The 17,903-nt window shown below is 44.3% G+C and overlaps 1 protein-coding gene across 1 annotated transcript; it reads left to right on the top strand.

Annotated features, from left to right (window-relative positions):
* Positions 1–8,822: 8,822 nt before the first annotated feature.
* LOC118885176 (zinc finger protein 883-like) lies at positions 8,823–17,458 on the top strand. Its single transcript, XM_036833613.1, has 5 exons — positions 8,823–8,949; positions 11,032–11,070; positions 12,219–12,259; positions 13,023–13,149; positions 14,450–17,458. The coding sequence occupies exons 1-5, from the start codon at positions 8,871–8,873 to the stop codon at positions 15,964–15,966; spliced, it is 1,803 nt and encodes a 600-aa protein (XP_036689508.1). The 5' UTR covers positions 8,823–8,870; the 3' UTR covers positions 15,967–17,458.
* Positions 17,459–17,903: the final 445 nt, after the last annotated feature.

Raw genomic sequence — 17,903 nt, 5'->3', positions numbered from 1 at the left:
TAGATGATGTGGCATTCTGCCAGTTTCCCACACAAAATAATTCATTCCTGCATGGGTACATCTCAGTGTTTGTGTTGAAACCCCAGCAAGCCCAGCTAATACACACACACACACACACACACACACACACACATATATAAATAATACATTTATTTATTTTATTTATTTATTTATTTTTGGCTGTTGGGTCTCCTTTGCTGCACGCGGGCTTTCTCTAGTTGTGGTGAGCAGGGGCTACTCAGTTGCGGTGCGTGGGCTTCTCGTTGCAGTGGTTTCTCTTGTTGCGGAGCATGGGCTCTAGGCGCACGGGCTTCAGTAGTTGCAGCACGCGGGCTCAGTAGTTGTGGCTCGCAGCATCTAGAGTGCAGTCTCAGTAGTTGTGGTGCACAGGCTTAGCTGCTCTGTAGCATGTGGGATCTTCCCGGACCAGGGCTTGAACCCGTCTCCCCTGCATTGGCAGGCGGATTCTTAACCACTGCACCACCAGGGAAGCGCCCAGCTATATTAAAAAAAATTGTTTTTTTTGATGTGGACCATTTTTTAAAGTCTTTTATTGAATTTGTTACAATGTTTCTTTGTTTCTGTTTTTGTTTATTTGGCCACACCACAGGACATGCGGAATCTTAGTTCCCTGAGCAGAGATCAAACCCATGCCCCCTGTAGTGGAAGCTCCGATGCTTAACCACTGGACCGCCAGGGAAGTCCCTCAGTTTGTTACAATGCTGCTTCTCTTTTATGTTTTGCATTTTTTGGCCCAGAGGCATGTGGGATCTTAGTTCCCTGTCCAAGGATCAAACCCGAACCCCCTGCATTGGAAGGCAAAGTCTTAACCACTGGACAGCCATGGAAGTCCCTAGCCCAGCTATTTTTCCATTTATTTATTATTTTAAAAATTCATTTATTTATTTTTGGTGGCATTGGGGCTTTGTTGCTGAGCACGGGCTTTCTCTAGTTGTGGCGAGCAGGGGCTTCTCTTTTTGTGGAGCACGGGCTCTAGGCGCGCAGGCTTCAGTAGTTGTGGCTAGCGGGTTCTAGAGCACGGGCTCAGCAGTCGTGGCGCACTGGCTTAGTTGCTCCGAGGCATGTGGGATCTTCCCGGACCAGGGCTCGAACCCGTGTCCCCTGCATTGGCAGGTGGATTCTTAACCACTGCGCCACCAGGAAAGTCCCTATTTTTTCCATAAAATATTTCTAACTCAATTTCCTGAAATAGATACTGCTATGGTGTCAACGTTTGTGTCTCCCTCAATTCATATGATCAAACCTAATGCCTAACGTGATGGTATTAGGAAATGAGGCACTTTGGGAAGTGGTTAGCTCATGAGGGCTCTACTCTCATGAATGGAATTAGCGTCCTTATAAAAGACGCCCCAGAAATTTCCCATCGCCTCCTGTCATGGGAGGATATAGCAAGAAGGAAGGCTGTCTGTGGACTAGGAAATGGGCTTTCACCAGACACTGTATCTGCCAGCACCTTGAGTTTGGACTTCCAGCTTCCAGAACTGTGGGAAATAAATGTCTGTTGTTTATAAGCCACCCAGTCTATGGTGCTTTCTTATAGCAGTTTCGAATGGACTGAGACAAATACGGTTAATTTTAAAATATGAGACATCAGAAAAGAAGAGCAACTTAACTAAATGCTATTTCCTACTAGGACACTGGCTGCCACAATCACAGTCTGAGCATGTGTGCAAAAGGGACATCTTATCCCCGAGAAATAAACATTTGTTATTGTTTGAGGAGGATGATAGTGCTCCAAATAATTATCCTGAAAATTGCTGGAGTGAACAGATCTAGCTCTTTCCTCCCTTTTCTGTACAAAATGTATTTTGAGGTAGCCAAATAGAAAATTATGGAAAAGTTTTCTTTATACAGGATTTCTAGCTAAGAAATGCAGAAATAGCAATAGAAGTAGGTACAAATGTTTCAACAGCTTATAAAATAATCAACTACCCAGCACTCATCAGCGCATGAAGAGAATGGATAAAAGATGCATGGCAAAATGGTACCTGTATAGAAACACTCATAACATTGGAACCCAGTCGCAAAAGAGAGACACCCAGACATCAGAACAGGCTTATGTGATGCAGTCACAATTTCTCAGCACTGTGTGTGGAGTATTATGACCAAAGGCTGAATCTGGATTTCAAACTTGTTTGGATGACAGGACTGTTCACTGAAATTGGGGGGAAAATTCTGTTATTCATGGTGAGCTCAAGGTGGTTTGAGATATTCAAGAGGAGAACCTGGAAAAGGAGATGGGAGAGCATTTACAACAGACTCATTTGGGACTTCCCTGGTGGTCCAGTGGTTAAGAATCCGCCTTCCAATGCAGGGGACGTGGGTTCGATCCCTGGTTGGGGAACTAAAATCCCACATGCCGCGGGGCAACTAAGCCCACGTGCCACAACTGGAGAGCCGCGTGCTACAACGAAAGATGTTGTGTGCCACAACTAAGACCCGACGCAGCCAAAAAAATTTAAAAAAAGAAAAGAAAAAAGAAAGAACAGACTCAGGATATGAGTTAGGGCTGGACAGGGACAATTACTGGCTGACTGAGCAGTGTGAAGAAGGACTAAGAGGGGAGAGGCCACAACATGGCAGGGAAGCCAATCCACTCATTTGATGGCTCCAGCTTCCTTCCTTTATAGTCAGATGTGAGAGAGACAAGGCCAAATATCATATTGGTATTTCTAGGGCACAAAGGCAAGGGAGACACAGTGCAAGGAAAAGCCTCTGATAGTCTGATGGACAAAGGGGGGGGGGAATGAATAAAATGAATGAAGAATGTGGGAAAGGGTGGGATGCGGAGTATAGTAGAGAGAGTAATTTCAAGGGGAAGAAATATTCCTTTTCTCCTGAGTTGGGAAGACAATCTACAAGAAAACGTACATCACTATTATTCATTATGATTCATATTATTACACGGATAATACAAATAACTTATTTTTGTTGATCCACTTCCTATGACGAAGGCACTATTCTATGCACTTCTGTGCATTATCTCATTAGATCCTCAAGCAACCCAAAGCCACAGAAATGATTATCATTCTATTTGTCAAGAGCAAAATGAGAACTTTTAAAGAGTAGCTATAGCACAGGGAACTATATTCAATATCCTGTAATAACCTATAATGGGAAAGAATCCAAAGATATATGTATATATGAATCAGTTTGCTGTACATCTGAAACTAATACAACATTGTAAATTAACTATACTTCAATTTAAAAAAAAGAGTAGTAGACTGATGCACAGAATATTTCAGATCCAGTTAATTAGGTTAATTAGAAAACGACTCCAGCAAGGTGAGCTTCACCTTCTCAGCATCCCATGGGATTGTAAACCAAGCTCATTTTCTTATCTCCTCAGGAACACAGCAAACCACACGTCCCAGTCCTGGCACCCAGGTGTGGCCTCCTGTCAATGGAATGTGAGTGGAAGGGATGTTTGTGTGCAAGAGGTTATGACTTCTGCCCTCCTCTCTCATTTCTCCTATGCAAACAGGATGATGCCAGAGCAAACTTAAAGCCAGATGGTGACAGGAGAAGGCACCTGGGTCCCTGAACAACTGTGCTCCCCAGAGCTCCATTCTGACCCACACTGGACCCTGATGTGAGCAAGAAACAACCAGGGCCCCAACGAGGCCACACTGAGGGGCTTCCCACAGACATCCAGAGGCAGGAGTTCCCTTGCAGTCTGAAGCCAGCTGTGGCACACATCCAGTCAGCTCATGGTTGTCCTTGTGTACACATACTTTGGTCTCCTTTTCAGGAACATGGTTTGCATCTTCATCTGCAAGTTTTAGGCATCTCTTCCTGTGGGCCTTGCCCTAAATGGTTCTATTTTGGCTTTTCCTCACAGCCTCCCCATGAAGCAGGTGCCTTACAGGCATCATTTTCCATAGGATGAAATCAAGTATCAGGGAGATAAATGTACTTGCTGAAAGGCAGGGATCTGATGAGCAGCTGAACAAAGTTGTACACCAGGTTGGCTGCATCTGGTGTCTGTAATGTATAACCACAAAGCTATGCAGCACTGCTCCAGAATGGGCCAAGTCCTGGCACGATGGTGATCTCTATTTAAAAAGACAGAAATATCATCAACCAAAGAAAATAAATTGATTATTTGAAGCTTAATCAAAAATAAAACTTTGCTGTTCAAGAGACAGTTAAGAAAGTGAAAACTCAAGTCACAACCTGGGGAAATATATTTGCAAGAAATTTACGTGATAAATGACTGAATCTCAATTTGTAAATAATCCTTATACCAATAATAAAAAAATAACACAATTTAAAGTATTTGCAAAAGTTTTGAAGGTATACATCACCAAAGAAGTATAAATGGTAAAGAAGAAAATGAAAATATGCTCCTTGTCATTAATCACCATTGTAAACACAATTTAAAGCCATGGTGAGGTACTACTACACACTCATTTGAATGACTAGAATTCAAGAACAGATAATACCGAATTGATAAAGATGTGAAACAGTTACCACTCTCATATATTTCTTGAGGGAATAGAAATTGGGTGACTTCCCTGGCGGTCAAGTGGTTAAGACTCCACGCTTCCAGTGCAGGGGCGAGGGTTCAATCCCTGGTCCGGGAACCTAGATCCGACATGCCGTGCGGCCAATAATAATAATAATAATAATAATAATAATAATAGGGCTGCCCTGATGGCGCAGTGGTTAAGAATCTGCCTGCCAATGCAGGGGACACAGTTTTGAGCCCTGGTCCGGGAAGATCCCACATGCCGTGGAGCAACTAAGCCCATGTGCCACAACTACTGAGCCTGCGCTCTAGAGCCTGCGAGCCACAACTGCTGAGCCCGTGTGCCACAACTACTGAAGCCCGCATGCCTAGAGCCTGTGCTCCTCAACAAGAGAAGCCACCGCAATGAAAAGCCCAGGCACCGCAACAAAGAGTAGCCCCCTCTCACTGCAACTAGAGAAAACCCGTGCGCAGCAACGAAGACCCAATGCAGTCCCCCCAAAAATAAATAAATAAATAAAATAATAATAATAATAAATAGAAATCGGTAATTAACCTTAGAAAATACAGTTGTACTCTTTTGAGATGGTATACATATACATATCATATGATATACACAGTAATTTCACTTGCAGGTATATACTTAAGAAAAATTAAATCATATAACTCAGAAACACTTCTGTGGAAATAGTCACAAAAATAGCAGATTTATTCATAAAATCCAAAAAAACAATATAATATTTGTGATTTTACTTTTATTTTTCCCCCATCATGTGTTAAAATATCTAAACTAATCCCAAGATAGAGTGGCTCATGCTACATCTCAAGTCCCCATGCTGGAACCTACCTCAATTTCTATTTTTTGTAAGTATCTGGCTCTGTCAGAAGTGGAAACCTAAGGCCACCCAATCAGAATACGCCTGCTCAGCTTTAGTTTTTCACACCCTAGCTCCCAAACTTCCCTGTACCCCATATAAGAAAAGTTAACCCAGCTATGACCAATCAGCAACTGCCTTGTATGAATTCCTTGTCCTCAAGGACAGGAATTTTATCTAAGTAATCTTAAGTAATCTGTGCATTCTGAATAGCTCTTTGGAGCTCCTTCCTGTTTGCTACACTGGATGATTCCCAGTTTGTGAATCAGTACATAAAAGCCAAATGGATTCCAAAATTAATGTCTCTGAAATTTTCCCTTAACACATATGTCAAGACTTTTTTCCTTTTTTTTAAAAGATAGATTTCTATGGCCCAAATATCATAAATTCAATTTTATATTCTACTCTTGAATTTTTAATTTCTTTGCTTTCTTTCTTCTTGTTTTTGGCAGGTATAGCAATGCTACTTAGAGCTATCTGACATGTTCCCTGATTGATATACTGGTTTATGTAGTGCATATATCAATAGAAAGTACTTTTTGCACGAAGGGACACAGGTTTAAAGTAAATGTATAATACTAAACACTACTGCAAAATAATTTTAATAGATACCCAATGCTAGTTTATGATATTTACTAATATCTTCAGTGTTACCAACATTTAGTTACTAACGTCAGACTTACTGAGTCTCATCAATCTGATTGGGTTCATTTGCATTTGCATTTTCCTGATGGAAAATACGGTTCTTTTATTTTTAGAAAATTTAGTTTCTTTCTGGTAATTCTAATCTCAAGTGGCATACAAGAATTTTGCCTTCACGGGTGTTAAATATTTCTCTCATTAATTTGTAGTATTTATTGAATTTACTTATTATTTTTATATTAATGCTTAAAAAGTATAGGTGGCTCAATATCTTATGTGTTTTCTTCTTATTTCAATTTTTATGATTTTTTTAAAATAAAAGAAACCTGCTATTATGATATAGTTTGTGTATATGCTGTGATCATTTTTACATATGGTTTGAGAAGTCCTGCAAGGCATGCCAAATTAATAGTGTTGTGAAATGTGAAATAAAAAGGAGTCACTCATGTCAAAGGATTTTAACATGGAGCTGGGAGGCTATTAATTAGTGGACCTCCTGCACTTTCCCATCATGTGAAACCATGAACTTTTTTTTTTCTAACATCTTTATTGAAGTATAATTGCTTTACATTGTTGTGTTAGTTGCTGCTGTGTAACAAAGTGAATCAGCTATACATATACATATATCCCCATATGCCCTCCCTCTTGCGTCTCCCTCCCACCCTCCCTATCCCACCCCTCTAGGTGGTCACAAAGCACCAAGCTGATATCCCTGTGCTATGCGGCTGCTTCCCACTAGCTATCTATTTTACCTTTGGTAGTGTATATATGTCCATGCCACTCTCTCACGTCGTCCCAGCTTACCCTACCACCTCCCCGTGTCCTCAAGTCCATTCTCTACGTCTGCGTCTTTATTCCTGTCCTGCCCCTAGGTTCTTCAGAACCATTTTTTCCCCCTTAGATTCCGTATATATGTGTTAGCATACAGTATTTGTTTTTCTCTTTCTGACTTACTTCACCCTGTATGACAGACTCTAGGTCCACCCACCTCACTACAAATAACTCAATTTCTTTTCTTTTTAGAAACCATGAACTTTTGATCTGGGCCAACTTGCAAATGTTCCAAGGACACTGCAAAAACGCCTTCAACTTGCCACAATAATGGGCTTATACCTCCCTCTAGTGATAGGCTTAGCACTCAACCCTGTTCAGCAAAGACTAGCTTCTGCAGCCAACTTCAATTAAAATTCTTTGTAACGCAAACCCCTCTTTGCCTTTAAAATCTCCTGACTTTTATTCCCCAGCTGGACACCTTTTGGTTGTCACTTGAATGTGTGTCCGCAATTGCAAATCTTTGATCCCAAGCAAATGTGTCATGCTTGATTAGTGCCGCTGAGGTTTACTTAGGTCCACAGTATCAACGACAGACTTCATTATCTAATTTTATATACTTATTCTCTTAGCCAATGATGAAGAACACAGGGATATTTAGTTGCATATAATTCCCTTTTTAATTTTTTATTCCAAAATCTGATTGACTTGATTTTTCTTACTTGAAAATTCTTCCAAGATTTTTATAAAAACAACAACAACAAGTAGGACTGTGGCTACTTTCAGCCTTTTCACAACTGGAATGCTTTTTTGCTAATCCGGTATCAACTTTTATGTTGAGAAATGAGAGTTAAATCAGAATTTTGTAAAGGTTATACATAAAGGCTTTGCTGGGTCTACTTCGATGTGTTTTTAATTTGTACTTCCCTCAAGGACAAGGTGCATTAATGCCCTGGGGCTTTTCACATCACAAACCCGCAGCGAGGGGAACTACATTACCCAGAAGACTGTGCGGACAAGCCTTGTTCTCCTCTCCAATGAAGGCACCAAATTAGGGCTCTTCCGGATTGTGAAATAACCAGGGGCGGGACTTCCGGCGTCTTTCTGATGGCGGTCGTTTGGCGGCTTTTGCTGCCGTCTGCAGGACCCAAGGCTCTAGGTCACTCGGTGGAGCGGAGCTTAGAGAAACTGGAAGGAGCCCGAGGGGGCGCCGTCCACACTGTCCAGGAGTGAGTGGGTTGCGGAACCCGCTTCCGGGATTTTCGGCCTAGGTCTCCGCCATTATCCCGCGCGTCTCCTGGCACCACCGCGCCCACAGGGTCCTATGTCAACCAACGCGGTGCAGGACCCGGCCCAGGTGACTGTTCCGCCCCCCCGACCCAAATCCGCAAGCCCCCAGGGAGGGTCTCCTGCTTAGGGCACTGGGGTTCAGTCTCCTGCTTCCAGAACTTTAGGTGTGCGTGTGTGGTGGTCCCATTTCTGACAGGCTGTGTGACGCAGTGTGGAGCGTGTTAAAGGCTGTGGGCTTGGCCCGTGCAAAGCCTTGGAGGTGCTCAAGAGCCGGGAGCATTCGGGAGTCCAGGACTTAGGCTGTCACCACATAGACATCAGTCTGCCAGTGACCTCCTCCCCCAGGGCAGGAGGTTCTTTCTGCAGGGACAGGGCATTTAAGGAGGAGTCAACAGTCTGCATCAACTGAGCCAACAGTCAGTATTCTGGGAACCATGGAGGGTTGTGAATAAATCAGGACGACCCTCTGAGTTTTAAAGTATTTCAAAGGCTGCTCAGGGGAGAACAGACTGGGGAGGGGGAGCTGAGGGTGGAGGCAGAGAGACCTGGGAGAGCCTAGTGCATTCCACTCCAAAGAGTAAGGTGGCTTCTGGACCAGAGTGGTGCCTATGGAAGTTGCTGACCTGAAACAAACAGCCTGCACGCTATTTCACTTGCAAAGATGGGTTTTTTTGTTTGTTTGTTTGTTTTTTTTCCAGAATCATCAGGGAATTGCAATTGGGGTGTGCAACCAAGGTGAGCTAAGACTTTTATACAGATTAAAGAAGGAAGTTACAAGGGCTATAGTCACCAAAGAGTCCATGGCTTTTCATTGGCCAAGTCCTTTCCAGGAAAGAAGAGAGTCTTTCTTCTTCCTTTTGGATACTGTTATTGTCTCAGGTCAGTGAGGGCTCCCCTTCTGGTGTGCCAACTTTAATTGAGGTTTCTGTTTATTAATTTTTTTTACAAAGGAATTTAAGTAATAAGATTCCCAGTAAACCTTAAAGATAATTGGTAGGATTTCCTGGTGCTGTGAATGTGGCTCCGAGCTAAAGGACAGACTAAAGTACAATAAAGGTTTTCTTTTGGCAGAGCATCTGGGAAGACTTGAGACCAGACTGATGTGAGAAGTCAGTTTTAGGGAGAGATTAAAAGCTGGATTCGGGACATGCTGTTTCTGAGATCCCAAAGTTGAGGTAACAATAGGAGCTGCTGGAATCTGTAATCTGGAACTGGGGGAGGAGGACACTGGCAGACTGATGTCCATGTGGTGACAGCCTAAGTCCTGGACTCCAGCCAAGCCAGGATCTCAAATTTAGGAGGGAAAGTCTTGTCACTTTTCTGTGCAAGGGGACCTCAGATGAAAGTAGAGAGACCTGGGGCTGGAGGGCAGGGCAGAGTGGGTGGGACTTTCTGAGGCTGCCTGAAGATGGCAGAGTCCTGTGGTTCCAGGGCTTTCTGGGGAAGCAAGGGTATAAAGAGTAAGGAGCCTTGCGTGGGATGGAGATGGAGAAGGAGGTGTGACGTGTAGCTTCACTGCTCTGAACACTCAGCCGACTGTCTATTCCTTGTGGAGCCAGAAAAAGGTCAGCCAGGGTGGTGGAGCAGCTCAGGCCCAGTCAAGGGCACACGTGCCTCAGCTCTCCCAGGAAACTACAAGGTTAAAAATGTATAGATTTAACAAGTTAATCTTGTGTAAACAAGTAATAACTGCTTAAAATGAGAATATATATCTGTGCTATAATAAAATACATATGTTTAGGTTTTGTTTTGGGCTCTTCACCTAGAGCTCTGAACCCCTTGGAATTTCCTGGATTTAGGATTGTTTTTTGTTTTTCACAAGTAGCGTCTTTAATCACACAGGAGTTTGACTTAGCGTGGGTCCCCTAGATAACCTCAGGATTGGACTGGTCACCAGGAAAATAAGGTGAATAGAAGGTTAAACTTTCATCCCCACGTGGGACCACCCAAGGATCAGGGGGGAGCTGGAGACTAGGTATAAAAACTGCTGAACAATGAAACTCAAGGTTCCTTCAGATTGGTGAACACATTGAAATGGTGGAAGTGCTGGGAGGGTGGCATGTACTGAAAGGGCCTGGAAACCCCCTGCTGCCCTCTACCCCCCGACCCTGACCTAGACGTCGCTTCCATTTGACTGTTCCTAAGTTGTATACATTACAGTAAACCAGAAAAAGTAAGAAAAGTGTTTTCCTAACTTCATGGGTCATTTCAGCAAATTATCAAAACCGAGAAGGGGTTCATGGGAAGCCCTGAATTTGTAGCCAAGTGGGACAGAAGTACTGGTAGCCTGGGGACCAGGGATCGGAACTGGCTTCTCAAAAGAGGGCAGTTTATGGGCCTGATGCCTTAAACCTGTGGATTCTATCACTAAGTTCAGGTAGTGTAATAATAGGAATGAACTGTAGGGCACCACAGTGGTGTCATAAAATTAGATAATTGGTGGTTGAAAAAAGATACTTTGTCTCAGAAAGCCTTGAAAGACATGTAAGAAAAACCTAATTTTAAAAAACATTTATAGAAATCTTAATCCTGTGTTCTGTAATAGCTGAATCTTAGCATGGGAGAGGTAATAATGTATTTGGTATGTACACATTATGAGATAGACATCCTAAGTGTTGCCGTTTACGTGAAGACACTGAGACTCAAAGAGGGTGAGTCTTTTTTTTTTTTTGCCACGCCCCGCGGCATGTGGGATCTTAGTTCCCCAGCCAGGGATGGCACGTGGGCACCCTGCAGTGGAAGCTTGGAGTCTTAACCACTGGTCTGCCAGGGAAGTCCCAAGGACGTTGAGTCTTTGTCTAAGCCTTTCGAGTTGTCAAGCTATAGCTCTGAAGACTGAGGATCTGAGGTCAGAGGTCAGCCTCAGATGACTTATGTCCAGGAAAAGGAAGGGAAGAAACGGCTCAGCCTTTACATCCTCACCATAATCACCTTTACCTCAGATACTCCCTCTTTTCACAGGTTCCCATGGTAGCAGCAGCATTTATGGTCCCTGGACAGGTAAGTGGAAGAAGCCCCAGTACCTACCCAGACATCATCCCTACCCCTGGTCCTGACACACAGATATAGAAGACAGTGTTGTCCTGCGATTCTGGGTCCTTAGGTCTGGGCCCTGGCATCCTCTCAGGCACAGGACCATTAATCAAAGCCAGAAGTTGTACAGAGGTGTTCCCATGTGTCCAGTGGAAAAGGTCAAGTGGTGACATATCCTTGGGCACAGCCTGGAGATGAGACTGAGAGGGGAGTGTTCAGGGAACTGCAGGACCCATGACGTGGGCTGATAAAGACTGAGGGCATGAGTCATTCCTGGGATGGCAGCCTGAGGAGCTGGGCCTCTCCTGAGGGGGCGGGTCCATGCCACGTTGGCCGCAGAGGAGGGAAGTGATCTGACGCTGGGTCTGAAGAGGCTGCTCTGCCTGCCGAGAGGAGGAAGACTGGGGATGAGGGTGGAGCCGGGGGCCCAGTGGAGGGCACAGTCCTGGTAAATGTCGATTGTGACTGGATCCTGGCAATGGCTCTGTAGCAGGAGAGGAGGCGAGTCTCTCATTCTCGTTTGTGGTAGAGCTGATTTTCTGCTGTACAGGATGAGAGAGAGTAGTCTGACATGACCCCAGGATGTTTGCCTCTACGTGACGGTGGGGACGCCATGTCTGAGATGGGAAGTCAGAAGTAGGAGTAATGGACAGAAGGACTGTCCAGAATTCCGTGTCCCCATGCTGAGTCTGAGATATTGTCGGGGTGTCTTGTGGGAGGTGTCAAGTGGGCCACTGGAAACACACACCTGGAGTTCAGGGAAGGTGTGGTTCAGGATTGAAGATACCCCTGAGCAGGTGGATGGCATGTGGACCAGGTCAGATTCCAGGCCCTCAGGTCATGTGTGAGTGCCATGAAATTTGTAGGGTTGGGAGGGTGTTCTCCGTGGACTGGCTCACCTCCCTGGGCACAGGGACAGGGGTGGCTTTCAGCACTAAGATGAATGAGGCAGTGCAGTGACCATGAGTGTGTGGGGGATGGGAGTGGCCTCAGGGGAGGTCCTGGTCGTGGCACAGGATTCGAAGGGGTGGATAAGGTATGGATTGAGAGGCAAAGCAGGAATGGAGGTGAGATGACAGGGAGGTAAGGCCTGGGGCATTGTTTCCCCTCCACAGGCTCAGAGTCTTGTGATGACTGCGGTTGGAGCGTGAAGAGAGTGAGACTGGACGACAGACCAGCTGAGGGCAGATGACCGCAGCTGGGACAGGGTCTTGGGCTGGGCTGGGCGGTGGGGGGCTGGGCTTGGAATGAGAGGAGCAGAGAGAGGAAGGGGTGAGTGGTGCAGGGTCAACACGTGGGCCACTGTGGAGGAAGAGGGCTCCAGGCATCTGACCCCCCACGAGGTCTGGGTGCTGACGTGGGAACAGGGATCAGGGCCAGGTCGGGGGACGGAAAGCAGTGCTGGGAACACCTGTAGCAGCGGGTCCCACAGAGGCCTGGGGAAGCACCGCGTGCTGGGTGGCACGTGGGGAACATGGTGAGGTGCCGAAGGCCTGTGGCCGAGGTGGTGGCGTGGGGTGGGGTGGGGTGGGGGTCATGGTCAGGCACGTGAGGGAGTTGTGACCCTGCAGGGCTGGGCAACGGAGAGTGAGGGAGTGTGAGCATGGACTCAGGGCCCTTGTCCCCAGGCTTTACTCCAGGGGGCTGAGCACAAGTGTCATTGTATGGGGTGTGATCTGTGTGATCTCAGGAGAGTTGACTCTGAGGAGAGTGGCTGGGGGTCTGTGTGGCAGCCCCAGAGCGTCTTGTGAGACTGCTTGTCTCCCTCTCTATTTTAACTGAATGACGTAACGCTAGCAGGTTCCTGTAGTATCAGGACCTGGTGTGTCCTCTGAGCTGGGTCACTGGGGTGGACGACCATGACCTGGAGATCCTGGTTGCAGAGGCTGCTGTGAACTCACTTGTCCCCCTCATGACAGGGCCATGTGATCTTTGAGGATGTGGCTGTGTCCTTCTCCCAGGAGGAGTGGGGTCTCCTTAACGATGCTCAGAGACTCCTCTACTGTGACGTGATGCTGGAGAACCTGTCACTTATAGCCTCTCTGGGTAAGGACCCATGTTCCCACACCATCGCCCCGTACGGGACTCTGCCCTTCCTTCTGCATGGCTCACTCCGTCCTTCCCAGCTTGGACCTTGGACACTGCTTACTCCCCTGATTTCCTGGCACTTGAGCTGCGTTCCCCCACCCTGTGTGTGTTCAGCCCTGTACCATAGTCCCTGAAGCCTTTCACAGAAGGCTTTCGTCTCAGAGGCTTGAAGCCTGCCCAACTGATGCCACTTAGCTTTGCCACCGCTTGTTGTGTTGACTGTTCAGATATGTGCAAGATCCGTGTCACACGTTCTAACCCTTTTTTTTGCACTGCCTGTGTCAGGAATTACAGACACTTACATGGTCAACATTTGTGGTCAACCCTAGATTATGTTTGCAAGACTCCTTAAGGTTCTTCTAGTGATACATTTTTTTCCTGAAGTCTGTCATTGTTTGGTTCACTCTGGGCCAGTGTCTTTCTCCTAATGACCCTATTTTCCTCTGAGGACTTTGATCTGGTAGGGTTCATAGTCACCCAGCCTGAGCTGAGGGGTGGAGGCAACCCTGGGTGCCTGACGAGGTGGGGCCCTCTCTAGTCATAGGAAGAGGGTTAATTGCATCCTGAGCCTGGTGAGTAGGAGCTGTAGGAAGGCATGATATCATTGATGAATTCTAATCCTACAGGGAAATGTTCTTTGCTCTCTCTTCTTTCAATGTCAAGACTTATCATGCTCATACTTCATTTCTTTCTTCCACTTCTCCCCATTTAGACATTTTGCCCACTTTTCATTTCTAATGTGATTTCTGACTCTTGTTTTCCACCTTAGTGTCCTCCACACCTCTCCTTTCCCCCTGTCTGCACTGTTCTCCAATTTTATGTATTTTGTATATTGTATATGCATATCCTTAATGTATCATGAGAGATACATGTTTACTTACATTGTCTTTGAACACTGAGAGTCAGGTGTAATTGCATTTTCCTGGATTGAGACACGCATTCTACAGAGCTGACACTTGTCACCACCAGAAAGTCCTGCTGAAAGCCATTGCCCGAGGAGTGGGTTGTTCTAGCCTCTCCTCCCGGCATGGCGCCACATCCTGGTATCCTGTGTTCTTGCTGGTTTGAGACATTTCCTGTTCTGTAACCATCAGAGGCCTAGTATTGCACAGTATCCCCTTCTACCACTTGACCCTTCCTCCCTTGTTTTAATAACAAACCCATGGGCTTATTCCTACATGTGTCATGCACAGATTTGTAGTGGGCTCCTGTCCCACCAACGTCTCCATACAGTTTATCAGCATTTTTGTGCTTTCAGGGTGTTGGCGTGCAGTAGGTACTGAGGAAGCTGCTTCTGAACAATGTGTTTCTGTAGAACAAGTGACACAAGACAGGAATCCAAATCCAGACCTATCTATCCTGAAGACTCTTACTTCAGATACAGGTGCCCTGGGAGAGAAAGACGTTTTGTACCTGGCTGAGCACCAAGGAGTGCATCCTGGGCTGAAACCGTCCTCTTCTGGGGCTTGTGGGAAAATGTTCACTTCTCACCTACAACAGCACCAGAAGCAGCCCAGTGGAGAGAAACACCTCAGAAGGGAAGAGAACGGGGCCTTGCTTGTGACGAGCTGCAAAGTCTTTTTACCCAACAATATGTTCGCATGTGGAGAGGTTGAGAAGGCTTTCCTAGGCAGCTTGGGCTTTCCCCAGCACCAGCCCTCCCACGATGGACAGCATCCACGTAGAAGCAGGCAGAGCAGGGAGGTCTCTCACCCTGGGCAAGGGCATTACGAGTGCAGCGAATGTGGCAAAGCCTTCAGTAAGAAGTATAAATTCACGGAGCACCTGAGAGTTCACACTGGAGAAAAACCTTATGGGTGCAGCGACTGCGGGAAGTTCTTCAGACTCAGGGGGGGTCTTTCTCATCATCGGAGAGTTCACACAGGAGAAAAGCCTTTTGATTGCAGTAAATGTGGGAAAGTCTTCATCTACAAATGTAAACTTGTTCAGCACCAAAGAGTCCACACTGGAGAAAGACCCTATGAGTGTAATGAATGTGGGAAAGCCTATGCCCGCAAGGATTCACTTGTCCAGCACCAAAAGGTCCACACTGGAGAGAAACCTCATAAATGCAGTGAATGTGGGAAGCTCTTCCTTTACAGAAATAAACTTCTTGTGCACCAGAGGATCCATACTGGAGAAAAGCCTTTTAAGTGCACCGAATGTGGGAAGTCCTTCAGTTATAAAACCAGTCTTATTATCCACCAGAGAACCCACACTGGAGAAAGGCCTCATATGTGCAGTGAGTGTGGGAAAGCCTATGTCAACAAAAAAAGTCTTATTGTACACCAGAGAATTCACAATGGAGAAAAAGTTTATGGGTGTAAGAAATGTGGGAACTTCTTTATAAGCAGCTTTGCCCTCAATAAACACCAGAATGTTCACACTGCACAAAGGCATTATGAGTGCAGCGAATGTGGGAAAGCTTTCAAGAGGAAAATCAGACTTGCTGAGCACCAGAGAATCCACACTGGAGAAAGACCCTATGAGTGTAATGAATGTGGGAAAGCCTTCAAGCTAAAGAATACACTTGTTAGCCACCGAAATGTCCACACTAGAGCAAAGCCTTTTCAGTGCAGTGAATGTGGGAAGCCCTACAGTAACAAAACAAGTCTTGTTGTCCACCAGAGAATCCACACTGGAGTAAAGCCTTTTCAGTGCAATGAATGTGGGAAGCCTTACAGTTACAGAACAAGTCTTATTGTCCACCAGAGAATCCACACTGGAGAAAGGCCTTATGAGTGTAGTTCTTTGTATGTAGCTCCAAGCTCATAAAAAAGAGGAAAGTTCACACTGGAGAAATGCTTTCTGGACTTATGTGTTCCTTCACTTGAGTTAATATCTAGCACCACAATTCCTGTGTTGTAGAGTAGGTGAATGTCTAACTTATGTGGGGTCAAACTTTTTAAAGTGATAGTATCCTTTTACAGTATCGCCAGAAACATCAGAACCCAAGTTCCCATTCTTTCCATTCTTACCAACACTTGGTACGTGCAGGCTTTCTAATTTTTGTGACATCATAGGTGTATAGTGGTATCAAGTGATTTTAATTTGCATTTCTCTAATGACATGATGCTGGGTGGTCTTCCATGTGTTAATTTCCAGCCATATATTGTTATTGAAATTTCTGTTCATTTGATTTGTTGTTCTAATTACTGAGTTTTGACATTTCTTCATGAATTATTGATTAAGGTCCTCTAATGGAAATACTTAGCAATACATTCTTCCAGAATTGGTCTTGTCTTTTCAATCACTTTTCGGAGAAAAAGTTCTTACTTTTAGTGTAGTCTAATTTGTCCATTTATTCTTATACTTTTTCCCTTGTTTCCTCCTGTAACTTTTATGGTTTAGGGTTTTTATTGATGTAAATGAATCATTTTCAATTAATTGTGGAAGTTATTTTTTAAAATATAGATACCCAATTGCTGCAGTGATACTGATTTAAAAGATTATACCTTTTCCCCTGAATTGTTTAGTATCTTCATCGAAGGTCAGTCATTTATGTATATGTTTATTTCTGGAATTTCTATTCTGTTGCATTTATCTACTTTATTTATGCCAGTATTTTCATGTATTAACTAATTTGTTTTTATAGTATGTCTTGAAATCAAGGTTGTATACTCCTTTGACTTTCTTTTTTTTTCAGTCATTATAGCCTTTCTTGGTTCTTTGCCTTTCCATATGAAGTTTAGAATCCACTTTTCAGCTTATACAGCACAAAAAATCCTACTAGGAGTTTCACTGGGATTGCATTTAGTCTTCAATTTATTTTTATTTTTATTTTTATTTTTATTTTTTGGCTGTTCTGCGCAGCTTATGGGATCTTAGTTCCCTGATCAGCAACTGAACCCGGGCCAGGGCAGTGAAAGCGCCGAGTCCTAACCACTGGACCTCCAGGGAATTCTCCTAATCTTCAGTTTAGAAAGAAGTACTGAGTGTCCCAATCCATAAACATGATACATCTTCTTTTATGTAGATCTTATTTAATTTTGGATGGAAATGTTTTTAGATTTCTTTTTATAGGTCTTGCATATGTATTTTCTACATCTGATAATATTGTGAATGGGAATTAAAAAAATTTTTTTTCTTTGTGAAATGTTCAGTGCTAGTACACTAAGAGAGATATCAAACTACGGATAGAAGCAAGCCTTCTTAATCCTACAACATCTACAAAGAGCTATTAGAAATACTATACCTTGGAACCATTATTAAACTATTGCCATTAGAATAAAAGGAGGACAGCTGCTCATTGTTCTCTTATTCAGTATCATCCTGGAGTTCCAATTTCATTCAATACGAAAAAAAAAAAAAACCCGGCAAAATAATGAATATGTAGCAATTGGAAACGAAGAAAGAAACCACCTAAAATATGTCCTCAGTTTTCATCTTCACTATGAATCCAAATGTGGACACTCATTTTGGTGCCTCAGCCCATCGTAAACTCATAATTTTTTCATCACCCATTCGCTGACCTTACTTCCTTAGGACCCATCACCTTCTATTACACTATGCAACTTAATATCATAGAAGAACTGCTTATTTTATTTTTCTATCAAATACAGAGTAAGTTCCAGTAGGAAAATATGTATTTACATGTTGTGCATTGATACATTCTGTATTCCTAGAAACATGTCTGAAACACATATGGTACTTTTTTTTTTTGGCCTCACTGCGCGGTATGTGGGGTCTTAGTTCCCGGACCAGGGATCAAA

Source organism: Balaenoptera musculus, chromosome 19 (genome assembly GCF_009873245.2).
Source record: "Balaenoptera musculus isolate JJ_BM4_2016_0621 chromosome 19, mBalMus1.pri.v3, whole genome shotgun sequence".
Taxonomy (NCBI): Eukaryota; Metazoa; Chordata; class Mammalia; order Artiodactyla; family Balaenopteridae; genus Balaenoptera; species Balaenoptera musculus.
The sequence above is the reverse complement of the archived record's forward strand: the minus strand, read 5'-3'. Positions and strand labels throughout refer to the sequence as shown.